This window comes from Orbicella faveolata, unplaced genomic scaffold (genome assembly GCF_042242905.1).
Source record: "Orbicella faveolata isolate gen_17 unplaced genomic scaffold, um_ofav_v1 contig_4, whole genome shotgun sequence".
NCBI classification, from domain to species: Eukaryota; Metazoa; Cnidaria; class Anthozoa; order Scleractinia; family Merulinidae; genus Orbicella; species Orbicella faveolata.
The window spans coordinates 900664-913931 of NW_028301569.1; the positions used below are offsets into that span (position 1 = coordinate 900664).

At 39.0% G+C, this 13268-nt stretch overlaps 2 protein-coding genes across 2 annotated transcripts; one reads left to right on the forward strand and one right to left on the reverse strand.

Moving 5' to 3' along the window:
- Positions 1-4106: 4106 nt before the first annotated feature.
- Positions 4107-5997, reverse strand: LOC110053723 (histamine H2 receptor-like). The gene has a single exon (XM_020759990.2). It carries the CDS (start codon positions 5776-5778, stop codon positions 4789-4791), a length of 990 nt encoding a protein of 329 aa, XP_020615649.1. The 5' UTR covers positions 5779-5997; the 3' UTR covers positions 4107-4788.
- A 4408-nt stretch (positions 5998-10405) lies between these two features.
- Positions 10406-12469, forward strand: LOC110053705 (transcription factor HES-4-like). Its single transcript, XM_089275784.1, has 4 exons — positions 10406-10786; positions 10856-10951; positions 11232-11322; positions 11736-12469. The coding sequence occupies exons 1-4, from the start codon at positions 10751-10753 to the stop codon at positions 12227-12229; spliced, it is 717 nt and encodes a 238-aa protein (XP_089131910.1). The 5' UTR covers positions 10406-10750; the 3' UTR covers positions 12230-12469.
- The last annotated feature ends 799 nt before the right edge of the window (positions 12470-13268 follow it).

Sequence of the window (13268 nt, forward strand, 5' to 3'; positions counted from 1 at the left end):
ATTTACATCTACAGCAACAACTCAAATGCACAGTCAGCAAATATAGTTGCTACATTGTTCTCGTAGCTTTCTTTCCACTTTCAAAGTGTGCCAAACATACTCAGTGGCTCATTAGAGTAAAGCAGGGTAAAACTTTCTCTCGCGATGTGATCTATCCACTTCCCTCTCGATGCAGGCTCTTTCAGGAAAATATAATTAACCTTGGCATTTCTCCTTGAATTATTTGCATTATTTGAATTATTTGCATTTGGGGACTCAACATGTATTGTCACCACTTTGTCCTTTCGAAGGCAACTTTTCATCCCCTCTCAAGTGGTCCGCCATCTTGGATCTGGCAACCTGCATTGGACTTGAACTACCATAACTCCCTGCAGATGTGAGTCTCATAGAGGGAAAGGGCCATTAAACCCTGAAAAGAGCTGCATCACAATTTGCACATCTTGAAAAATTTAGCCTTAATTTTTCAAGTTTGTCGTTTGTAATCCAGGTCAATCTTCTCCATCCTTAACCATCCTTGTTCCTTGATTGTTTATTGTTATGTCTTAAGTGTTTTTCTATCTTAACACACTATTAGGTTTTTTGCATGTGGTAATAATAACTCAAAAATGAGTGCGCTCCTCTAAGGATAGCTCATGTGACCATATGGTCTGCAAATGCACTATGCAGCCAGGCATGCTCAGTTGATTGAAAATAGGCCAATTTCAATATATTAAAATTATAACTTGGCCCTGAGGCTTAGGGAATTAAAACAAAATAAATCACATCAGGTTAAAGGATGAATATTTAATGTCTTTTATTTCATTCCCCTAAGCCGTGGAGTTCGAATCTCAATATATCCAAATTGGCCTATTAATTGATATTACTCAATATATATGGGTTATTTACCAAGTGTGAGGTCAAGATGGCTGGATATTGGCCAAGTTCTTTTTTTGTGTGTTTATGGACTGAGATGGAGTCGAGGTCCATAAACTCGCAAAAAAAGAACGAGGCCAATATCAAGCCATCTTGACCGAACAAGCTTTGTCAATAAAGGATTTATTATACGGCTTTTGCGGAAATATTTCTTGCAGGACACGGCGGGTAGTCCTGAGCGGGCAAGATAGCTCCATCTTGCCCGCTCGGGTAGCCAATCACAGTGCAGGATTTGATTCATCTTGCCCGCTCACAGAGCTAACCATGTAATAATGATTTATATCAAAATCAATGAAAATCAAAGATTGAGAGTTATGGGTGTTGATTTTCATTGATGTTACAGTGTAAGACAAATAAGTTTGAACAGTAAGTGTTAAAAATTCTTTACTAAAACTCCCATAACACTGCGGTAATATTTTGAATACTATTTGAAATATCTCACTTTTATTCATTTCCCTAAGTGGCCCTAATATTAAATTCTCAAGCATTCTCAAGAAAGTTAACGTCAAACCTCATAGAAATGCTTACGGTTTGAAATTTCGTTTTGAACTGACGTGAAACATCCATTTTAATTGAAATTTATCAATTGTACCGTGTGAGAAACAAAGAAGCTTCTGATTAAAGGGAACGTTAGGTTTGAGTGCGAGACAGAACCATGTGAATCAGGAGCGTAAGGTTATTTCAGGTTTAGCAATCAAGACATAGTAAGTGCTCCTTGTTACTTTTACGCTGTATGGTTTAGTCTTTATGTCGATAATAATTTCGTGTTTTAAGTTCCCTTAACTAAAATCTATTGAGGTTTGTAGGTGCTAGAAATCAACCGCTGGATACTAGGATTACCAGAAGCTAAACTAGCCAATGAAATCTTATGTCCCCAGAGTCACTTTTCCCTAGTGCCAAGGCCACGTCCGCTAAGAGAGTCCGTGACTTAGAGAGTCTCGCTGAGCGGCTGTGGAGTGGACTGTTAAAGTGTCCACTGTCACAGTAGCTCTGGATAACGAGGTGACAATATTGACTAACAAAAAGCTCACTGAGACTATAGAGGGTAAGCGTGTTACACAAAAGCCTTCTTTTCGTTATTGTGAGCCTGTTGCGTACCGGAGCACGTGCACTTAAAAAACATTATGAGATTTCCTTTCAGCTAAGCTCGATAGCGAAGTAAATATTCTTTTTCTGCCAAAAAAGTAACCCCCACTTTTTAATGAATTTACATGACAAGCGATAAGCAACGATATCTTGTTATCTAAAGTAAAGTTTCAAATTTCTGTTGTTGTTGTTGTTTTCTTTTAATGCTGCATAAAGCTAGCCTACTCGCAGGCGGTGATGTCAAGTGCTATTTCCGCGTGAAAGGACTTTCAGTGACTCGGCCACTCGGCCAGGACTTGTACTTGAGTTGACTCGGTGATAAACTCATGTACCATCTAAAATAGCTGACAGTTTGGATATCTCTTCAGCTTAGCTGTTCAGATTTGGGGTTTTCAGAAATCACAACTTGTCCAGACCCGTTAAAACCGTCGAATAAATTATATTGCTGTAAAGATAATTACTAATTTGATAACTACAGAACGTGAATCGTACAAAATTTTCACATTATTTTTCATTCTTGATCGCTGTCAGTATTAAAGTAGTGGAAATATTGGGAAGAATTCTCCCGGATAGTTATAAGGGAGAGACTAATAAAGAAGAACTGTTGGATGAGAATATTACTGAAAGCTACAGAAATAATGCGACGGAAATCAGTCAGAAATGTTATTAAATCACGGTATGAGTGTTTGTCACTAATGAATCAATGCACAAAGTTGATCTGCCATTGCTTTCTAATACACCGAAAAATCGAAAATTTTGAAATCAAGCCTAACTTTTTTTGGTTAGAGAACCGAAAATGTAAAAGGCTATCAAAATACGCCTTTAAGCATAAGTTAATTTATTAGATTTTCGATTGAAAAGATAATGAAAACTGAAAGTACTCTAAAACAATAGCCCAAGTTGACGACTAACGCTTCGTTAGAGATCACAATTAACGAGGGTAGTCGTGCTGTAATTCTCAGCCGTTAATTAATCGGATTAAGAGTATTTTTGTTCAGAATTCTATGTCGATTGTGTCCTGGACAACTTCTCTCTATCTATTTTTTTCTCCCTCTCTCTCCCTCTCTCTCTCTCTCTCTCTCTAGAGTATTATTTTCGAATCGCAACCACACTTTATCTATAAAGATATTGAAAATCAGCTGTCTTCACTAATGAACATGGTCTCTTCAAACACTAAGTACATCGTTAAGGTGAAAAAATTCCATGTGATCAGCACTTTATTGAAAAGTACGAGTGAAAGCAACGACAAAGCCAATATAAAAGCCGGGGGGATGATGCTAAAGTATGCTTTCAAAGTGATAGGAGGTGTTCTTGAAGCCATATTTTAATACCCCAAAATTTCCCGGGCCAAAATTAGGTCTAAGAAACCTCATTAACTAAAACTAAACGAACAGAAAAATCCTACGTCTTTTTCATGCCCGAAAAATACAGAGAAACTGAAAAGGAAACATAAATATGTGTACACAAGTCCCTGATCATGCAATCCCATTGGCAAAAATATCTTGTCCAAGCCAATACAGAGATTAAACCCGAACTTAAAATACCTTGCAAGATCTCATTAACTAAAGAATACCGGGTGAACTTTTAAATCCCCTAGAGTCCAAAATTGTAAAGAACACCTAGAAACCTTTCCTTCACTTTCAATCCCGAATACTCCCCCCCCCCCCCCCCCCTGCCCATATCCTGCTTGCCCAATTATGGCGAAAATTTCACTACAGATTTCAATTAAGCAAACGTGACCAGTAAAACCCAAAAGATTATACGCTTTTAGTAGCTGCAAAAAAAGTTGCAAAAGTTACTTATTGCAGTAGATTGAAAGAAGTAAATGTAATCCTATGAAAGGAACAACTTCTCGGTTAACATGAATACGACATATACTGTTAATCACTATATACGAAACTCAATTCGGAGTATAATTTTCTTTTCATTTTAGTATCCATATTTATTCAGTCGCCTTTGGTTACGCGGTTCATTTTTCCGGCTCACCGCTATTCATGGTAACCTCGTTACGTTCGCCGCAGCAATGAACGTGGTGGACACAATAGACTACGTCCAAACCAACTTTACATTTAATTACATTCTCGTTTGTAAACGAACCATTTCAATCATTTTTCTTCAGTGGAAAATTTGATTCAGTAATTAACTTCTGTCCAACGAACCAGTGCTCAGCTGGAAAATAAATACTTGCAATCAACACAAATGTGATGTAAACTCCTATTATGAACGAAGGTATACCAACTCGAAGAAAAACTAATATTAAAATATAGTCGCTGTTCAAACACACACGTTAAACGTGTTCTATTTTCCCACAAGTAATTTTGTTGTGTTTATTTTTCGCGGTTCTGCAGACATGCAAGATTATGCAATTATAATTAAGTTCTAGGAAAGATGATTAGTTTTTGTCTTGATTCTTCTTCAAGTGAGGAGCTATCTCTTATCTTCTTGTTATCTTCCTGCATCACTGCATTGTTCTACAAATACGACACTATCACAAATGTTAAAGAAGATTATTTCCACAAATTGCTTCGAAATTCCACAGCCGCGTATACAAGTAATTTTTCATCAAACAGGGCATTTTTAACGAATAAATGCAAATGGCATATGTAATACACTGATCATCTTCTGATTGCAGTGGCTATATTGATTCACTATTCGCTATGTTACAAGTGTTATTTTCATCCACCGACTATCTCAAGGCTTGATTTTTTGCATAGAATTTTCAGTGAGGTTTGACTAACTGGCTATGAGTTTAATAAAGAATTTACAAAGATCGGTTACTATTCCTTTGTGTCAAACTATCGATTCCATTGTGAAGTGATCAGCTCGTTCGTATTTCGCCTTAAAACATGGAATCATCAAGTACAACTCACGACGGAAATCTTGTTTCAAGAACGTGTAAAGCATGGGATTGATCAAGGAAGTGGAAAATCGCAAAAAGTCAAAAACTAATAACCAAACTGAAGGAATAGCGTAGAAAACGTCCTTACTAAGATAGTCCTGTAGGAGGCCTATGTACCAAGTAGACCAGCAACATGTGAATATGCCGAGCATGAGAGCGAAGATAGTTATGGCTCGTTTTTCAGCAACTAAATGCTTGCGGCTGCCGTGAGACTCTTGAATATTGTTCAGTTTCCTGATTTGTTTAGCTTGATGATGAATGACTTTGAACATTCGAAAGTAAAAGAAGAGCATGAGAACTAATGGCACCAACAAACACACTACAATGCCAACAATGTTGTAGATTAGACCCCAGCGCAGCTTGGTTGGGTTTCGGGAGGTGAAATGATCAAACTCCTGCCAGGCCAGTTGAATCAGCGCCATGAACAGCGACAAGGACCACACGGAACTTACCAGAATCACCATTCTCCTCTTGGTTACAATGAGCATATATCTGAAGGGATAGATGACAGACACGTACCTCTCGCCTGTGATTATCAGGATATGAAAAATAGTGGACACGGCAATAAACCTATACACTGCAGCTGAGGTGATACACAGTCCAGAGAAGTTCTTGTAACCGACTAATGCATTGCAAGCAGTGTTCATGGGGATACCAAGAAGGCCCATCATTAGGTCAGAGACGCTCAAACTTACGAGAAGCAGGTTGGTTTTTGTCTGTAGTGGCCGTCTTTTTACGAACAGCACAAGTACCAATACGTTGATCGCTATAATCAAAACGCTGAGAATGATTAAGCAAGAATCGTAACTAGCGTCAAAGTAACCATTGTGTGGTAAGGAATCTTTGCTGTTTTCCTCTGGTGTGGAGTTGTTCGACTTCATGACCACTCAACGCTCTTGCCCGCCGCAAATGGCGTTAAAATTCCATCGAAAATACAGTTCGTTCTAACGAGCGTTTTTCTCGCTGTTATTAATTTGATTGACCAATGATGTAGCAGTACGGCTATGTAACCCTTACGTAAACAATCGTTTTTATAGTCGAGGTCATAATAAAGACTAATATTCTCTCGAGTATTGCAAAGTGCTAACTCAAATAGTGCTTGATTAACGATGCAGCTATCAATGATTAATGTCTACTTAATTCAGTTTTCAGTGCCCAGCCAGGTTTTCAGGATTTCACCTTTTAAAAAGTTAATGGGTTAAACGGAAATATGTCTCTTTCAGTGTCAAAAATTTATATTGTGTGTGATTGCGCTTTTCTAGATTGAGTGATGGACTTAGAATCTGCCTGTTCAAGTCTGTTTAATTATCTTACGAAACAATAGCGGTGTTCACAACATTTCACAGCCTTACATTTCCATTATCTTATCGCTCTTGAAAGCCACTTCATTTCGCCGAACACTTTTTGACAAGATTTTACTGCAGAAGCATATAAGTTTCCATTTATGATTACACAGTTCAAACTCTCTCAGTTTTTGAAACAGTACAAGATTCTCGATACAGTGGTTTAGCTCTATTGTTGGTCAACTTCAATCATATCCAAAGCAATATTTCTGAAATTCGAGGTCAAATATGACATAAATCAAACTGTAGGAAAATTAAATAAGTGTAATGAAAGAAGCCAATTTTAAATTACTAAATTTCAAATGTTACAATTTATGATCACTTACTGAACGGAGATTTAGTTGAATCGTAAATAATTTTCGAATGCAAATATTTTTCTGATAATCATTTTCCAACATGGTGCAAATTAGAGACGTCTTTCTTTGATAATACCTCCTGTCTGGTACTTCTACTACAGAGTGTATTGTCAGGCTGCTCCGTCTTAAACAAAAGGGTGTCTTTTTAAATATTGTTATGTGACAAGACAATGGATACAGTTGCTCGAGTAAGCTTAGATTCCCCCCCCCCCCCCCCCAAAAAAAAAAACGTCAGCCAAATACGGTGCAGGGACTGGAGCAAATCAACTCGTTCCGCACATTTGATCGAGCCCAGGCTTCTGACATGAATGAGATTGCCTCTCGGGTGCCTCTGATTCGAGCCTATAGCCCAGGTCCTTCACGTCAGAATTCGTTCATTTCCGTTGCAGAAATCACGCTCTGAATTTTATTCAAATTAGTCCAGTTTAGCATGCAAAACAGTCGGTTTCTCAGGAGGTGACACGTGATGCACGAACCGCGAGCGGGCAGCAATTGACGGAATTTACACCGTGTTTTCGATGTGTTCATTACAGGTTCTGACTCCATGCATGCTAATAGACCCATTTCCGAGGTGCCTCTTGGCTTTTCTAATCAAGTCCCCGTAAGAAATACGTCTCAGACGATTCTTACATTTTAAACTAAGGCCCAGTGCAAACGTCGAACTTTATATGTGCGGAACCTAATGTCACTATTAGGTACATATTACGTTCGACGTCTGCATCGGATGCGGTCGACACATTTGTATTTGAGTCAAGCTTGCCGTTCTTTTTGACAGTGGCAGTCGAATTAGAATAGCAAACGTTCGACTTCGATTCAGACGTCGAACTGCACATGTACCGACTACAATGCATAATATAAATTATAGTTTACCTCAAAGATTTTGCATCGAATTAGCAATTAAGTTCGACGCCCGTAGATTCGAGTTCCGAATAAGCTGTCGAACAAAATTATTTGAGAAGACTCAAATGGATATTACGCGCGGCATGTGTTAATTTAAGCTGACTTGCCGCAAAGGTGAGTTGGGGAGGTAAAAACATACGTCGCATTTCTGCAGTATCGAATTCAATCAATTATTTGCGGCGGAAATGTGATTACCAATTTCGATTTGATTCATACGTCGCACTTGTGAACAAAATTCAGCCGATCAGATTGCAGTGTCTGCATTTTTGCGCACGAATTCTACAAGAATTTCGTCCTTCTGTCGTTTTTACCGGTTTCCATGTCCAGGCAGGCGCTGCCTGTGGTAACGTTAGGACTCGTCGAGTAACCACTCGTCGTGCATGATAGAGAAGTAAGACGATCATACACCGCACGAAATTTAATTATTACTACCGTAAATATTATTACAGCTGCCACCGCTACGCCTGACGTATGCATGCATTTAAGAAAAGAAAAGAAAGAAGCCAACCAGTTATTCAGAGGTATAAAGGCAAATTTCTCTCGGTCATATTGAACCTTTAATTACACGATATGAGGCAGTGAAAAGGATATGAGATTCCCCGTCCCTAACGCTCAGGGATTACTCGGCAAATTCCTTGTGTGACATCAATACGACCTCGATGGGTCTTTCAGTACGGCTACATATATACACAAAAAACTCTCACATCATTCATTCTAATACTTGTATCATGCTGATTTTTTGAGTTAATATCCAGGAGTTAATCAACGAGGAAACTCAGCTTCATTAATTCATGAATAGACTTTCTCCAAGTCCTTGGCGGTCGAAGTAGTGGCTCTTCTTCCTGGCACGCTTCGCACGAGAAGTTTGATCGTCGTGGAGGTTTTTCTCGTTCCCAGTTCGACTCTTGCATTTCGACTTTTGGGCAACAAAGAACCCGTCCACACTACGCTGGAGAAATTTGAAACGGCGTTTTCAGTCTGAAAACACATCAAATGTTTTCCGTCCACACTACGCCGTAGAAATTTGAAAACACAGCAATCATTGCAGGTCATTCTTTGACACTCAAATAAGGTTTTACTTTACTTTACTTACTTGTGTTCGAGGAAAATTCAGTCAAGGAAAGACGCCATCGTTTTCGAAAAGCTCCGTGTTCAAAATGTATTCTGTCCACACTAAAACGCAAAGCCGACGTTTTCAAATTCGTCCCGGCGTTTTCGGTTTGAAAAGCTCTGTTTTCGTCTGGGTTTAGTGTGGACGGTAGGCCTTACCGCAGAAATAAAGCTACGTTTTCAAAATTCTCCGGCGAAGTGTGGACGGAGCCTAAAAACATATCACTTGGAGACTACAACTGCGTGTTTTAAAGATTAATGAAATGAATCACTAGTTTTGTTTTCCTTCAAGCCCGGTGAAACAAAAAGAAAAATGCCTTCATTGCTGCTTAATTGGAAAGGCGTGCCTGACCGGAGGATTGTCTTATTATAAAAGAATAGAACGCAACGTGAACAAAAGAATGATTTAATTCAATGAGCTTTTCGGCGAAGTGTCCCTTGACAATTTCAAGACTGAAGACCCCGACCCGAAACTCAAGTTTTACATTTTAATAAGGTATTATGTTGTTATTACTCTATTAATAGATAAACAGTATTACAACAACAAATTAACGAGGTCTAAGTAAATCATAATGTCCGTTTTATAGCCGAAAATGGAATTAGATGGCTGTGTAGGCTCGCGGCCTCCCTTCAATACAGCTATTGAACAACACTGATGTTAATACATTTTAATTACCTTTGCGGCAAGTCAAAAACAAAAGGGCTTTTTTTAAAACATAAAAGAAAAGACGCTTAAGGTTTTATGCACGACATCTTTAATCAAAGCCCTTTAGACTGAAACACCACACTTGCGCTTGCAACAAGATCAGCAATCTTTCTTGTGCAGAGCAAAAAATTCTCATGGAAATTTTCTAGAGTAAGCAAAGGCAAACTGTTTGAATTTTGTTTTGGAGAGTCCGAAGGGGGATATGATGCGACCATTGCTAAACCAACATTTAAACACAAAACGTTCTGAACGTGATCACAGGAAAACTACAGCAGTTGAGTTCACTGTTTTCCGGCTGATCAATGATAGGATTTTTATTGATAGTGGTAGAATAGCTGCTCTGTATGTGGGAAAAAATTACTAAGGGCTTTTCGTATATCACATCTATGATCACATCTATGATCACATTTTTTCAAAAGAAAGATTACCCATTGAAAAACATAGTCTTCGTTATTTTTGTGTGCCCGTTGGGACCCTGTATTGTCATTTAAAAAACATTGTTTTACACAGATTTAGCCGGTTCACTTTGTTCCCCATGTTTCCACTACAGGTATTTTCTGGCGGTATACTTTATATTTCGAACTCCAAACAGCCTTTTATGTTCTGTTGACTCAATCTTTTTTATGTGAATAAAAGTTTGCACTCCATAATTAAAGGCACGCGCTGAGGGTTTACACATATAGTTTAACAGGCTCACCTTTTAAAACTTGTAACAACATGAAATACCATGTTAAACTTTTTACGCAGAATGGAACGGTTTGTTTCTACTGAAAATGTCATATTTTTACGAGTGACTACTCAGTGCCAGGGAATTGCCGACTACTGAAAGCAAAAAATGTAATGCACCAGAAACTTATGAATGATCATTTTTGAAATTTAGAAAAGTCATATTTAGAGTTCTATCATTCGCTGGGTAGAATCATTTAAAGTTAGGAGAACTGGTCACGCATGGTTTGTCAAGTCATTTTGCAATTGTCATGGAGATCGCGCGCAGTTTTACAACACCACGGATAAATTTTCGCGGGAATTTTTCCAGTGCGTGGCGCGCGAGAAAGGTCAATTCGACTGCTAAATGATATGAACGTTTTTTCCTGTAGGGATAAAAGTATCTCAATCGCGCACTGGAAGTCCGCAGGGATTTCATCGCTTTTTCTTTGAAGTGAAAAGGTTAAAAGGATTTGACAGTTTGAAAGCGTAATATTTGCAACAAAGCCAATAATTTGTTCGCATTCGCGTGCGAGAATGAAGAGTCTGATTGCATCAAGACAACCGACGCTTGTGATTGGCTCAAAGGAAAATGCGTGCAAAATTGCGAACCCGTGCCATTGTAATTTAGCTGAAGAGTTTTTGCGCCAACATCATTTCCTGACTCAGCGTCATACAGAAAGGTCCTCCGTAATCTACAAACAAGAAATTTACACATCGTTTGACGGTCAACATGGCAGAAAGAATTTCGCTAACTAGAAGACGACAGGTACTTGCTTTTTATCAACTTTAAGCTGCTGCTTCCGTTTCTTTATTCTTTATTTTCCGTGTTCAACAGGCAAGTAAACCCTTGCTGGAAAGACAACGGAGAGCACGCATAAACCGAAGCCTCGAGGAACTGAAAGGACTCGTTTTGTCTGCCCTGTATCGTGATGTAAGTATACCCTGTTCAATTTGATCGAATTAAGGTGCTTGTTTGCAAAACTTATCATGCTAGGGCCGGGCGAACTTATTTACCATTTTATTTTCCATCGCTCGTTATGCGTATTTTTATTCAAGCGTTCATGATCATGGGTCACTGTGTTGCACGAAGTTTCACAAGCTCTCTTAAAAGCGTCGCTGGACGAACACACTTTCACACTGAGTATTATGACTAGCAAGTAAATGAAATTTTATTGCCAGTTTTGCAAACATTTGACTTTTTACTTTCGCAGAATGATCAAAATTTCCAAAAGATGGAAAAAGCTGAAATTCTGGAGCTGACCGTGAACTTCTTAAAAATGATTCGTGAGCAGCAAGTAACAGGTTAGTGAGTTAACAATGCCGAATTAACTTTCCATATGTGGCTGGAATGACCATGTCAATGTCTAAGGCCGTCCCTTCACTACGACACAAGCACAAACATAGCGATAGTGAGGACGCCATGATAACACAAGGATAGGCAATTTGAGATGCAAGAATGAAAATATGCCTTATTTTCGTTTCCATACCTCCTCGTACAGTAGAACAAGATGGCGGGCTTCTGTTTATGCTTACGCTTAGATCAGCAAGTTCTCATTGGACATAAGCACAAGAAGAACAAAAATATTTTGTACTGCTTGTGTTGTGGGCGTCTTCACTGCCATGTGCTTGTGCTTTGACTTATCACTCTTGGTGAAAATCAGTCTTAACATATGTTAACTATGAATTTTGAAACTTAATTTAATCCTTCTTTCCAGGTTACTGGACTAATCAAAGTGATCCTGAATCACTCAGTAACTATCGTGCGGGATTTAACGAGTGCGCAACCAAAATGTGCAGCTTCATGGAAAACCAGAAGAGCGGGGTGGATTCCAAACTGCGAGAACAAATGCTGGCGGGATTGGCGGCATCTTGTAGCTATAATATGCACACGACTACTCCGGGACACGTGAAGTCTGACAGCCCTGTCAGTTACTCCCCTAGCCCAGCAGTATACGGTTTACAAGGCACTGGAGAATCACATTTCTTCTGTGCTTCAACGCCACCGCCATCGCCACCCTCGAGCGCATTTAGCCCGTTTATCCCTCACGAAGGTACCATGTTGAAAAAGGCGGGAAACGCTTCCTGCAGCCATCATGCATCAGTGGAATTTCAGACAAAATCTGCAGCAAGACACGCAAGCCCCGTGGAATGCAGCAGTCCTCCACTTTGGAGACCATGGATCTCAAACACACAAGACGGGCAAATCTAACTTGCTCAGCTTAGGGATTTCCAGTTCCACTCGAATTTCACTCGAATAACGGGATCTTGTCCCATACACTCCAGTCGGAGAGGAAAGGGGCAAAAGATCTGCTGCGTGTTAACTTGAAACTGCAGTACAGAGTTAACTGGTCTTTAAAAATGTCAGTTGTAGGAAGGTTTCCTGCAAAATATGCTTGTATACAATTTAGGATTTTTATAAACATTTACAACTAAAAGATTGATACTTTGATTTGAGAGTCATTGATGAATTATTCCCATATATGGGTAGGTTGCTGATTTGAATTTTTGTCTGGTGAAAATTTTAAAAGAGGATCTTTCAATCGGGCGGTCTTTGCTGACGTCATTGTTTTTGTTTTTCTCATTAGCTGTTGCTCATTATGCTAGATAAGAATCGAATTTAAACTTTTAAAGCGCGGTGAAACTTAGTAGTCGGTCAACTTTCTCGATTCTTCGGGTCTAGTTTTGACGGGGAAATCAGCTTTAAAAATCGCAACATTCCTGGGTGGCTGAGCTGATTTCTCCTTAATATATAATTGTGGGTTTTAAAACTCATTTCGAGCAAGAAAGTGTTTGTCACATCGGCTTCACATTTTTATTGTGGCCCGAGACGGTAGTCGTCATACCAAAAAGGCAACCATTGTAAACTGAGTTTGCCCGATCCCTTGCTGATATCTGACTAATAGGAACCTCTCAGTGGGCACATGTTCCCTAATTGATTATAACATTTGAATTTTTCTTCTTTTTCTTTCCGCAAGATTTTCTCGCCGATGGCGAAGAGATCTTGGCACGTGATGCTCTAAAATCCAAAACTAAAGAGACACCGAAGTTTTTATCCTCATCAGGCATAAGGGGTGCTACATTTATTTCCGCTCAGTAGCTTGCTTCGTCTGGAAACCAACGCATTTTGAATTTCAGAGTGTGTAACATGGAGCTACGAACGCGTTTGTCAAAAAATATTTACTTATCTCGTGATTTTTAGCATTAGATCTAATATCCTGCGTTAATTAAGTATCCAAATAAGCAACAGA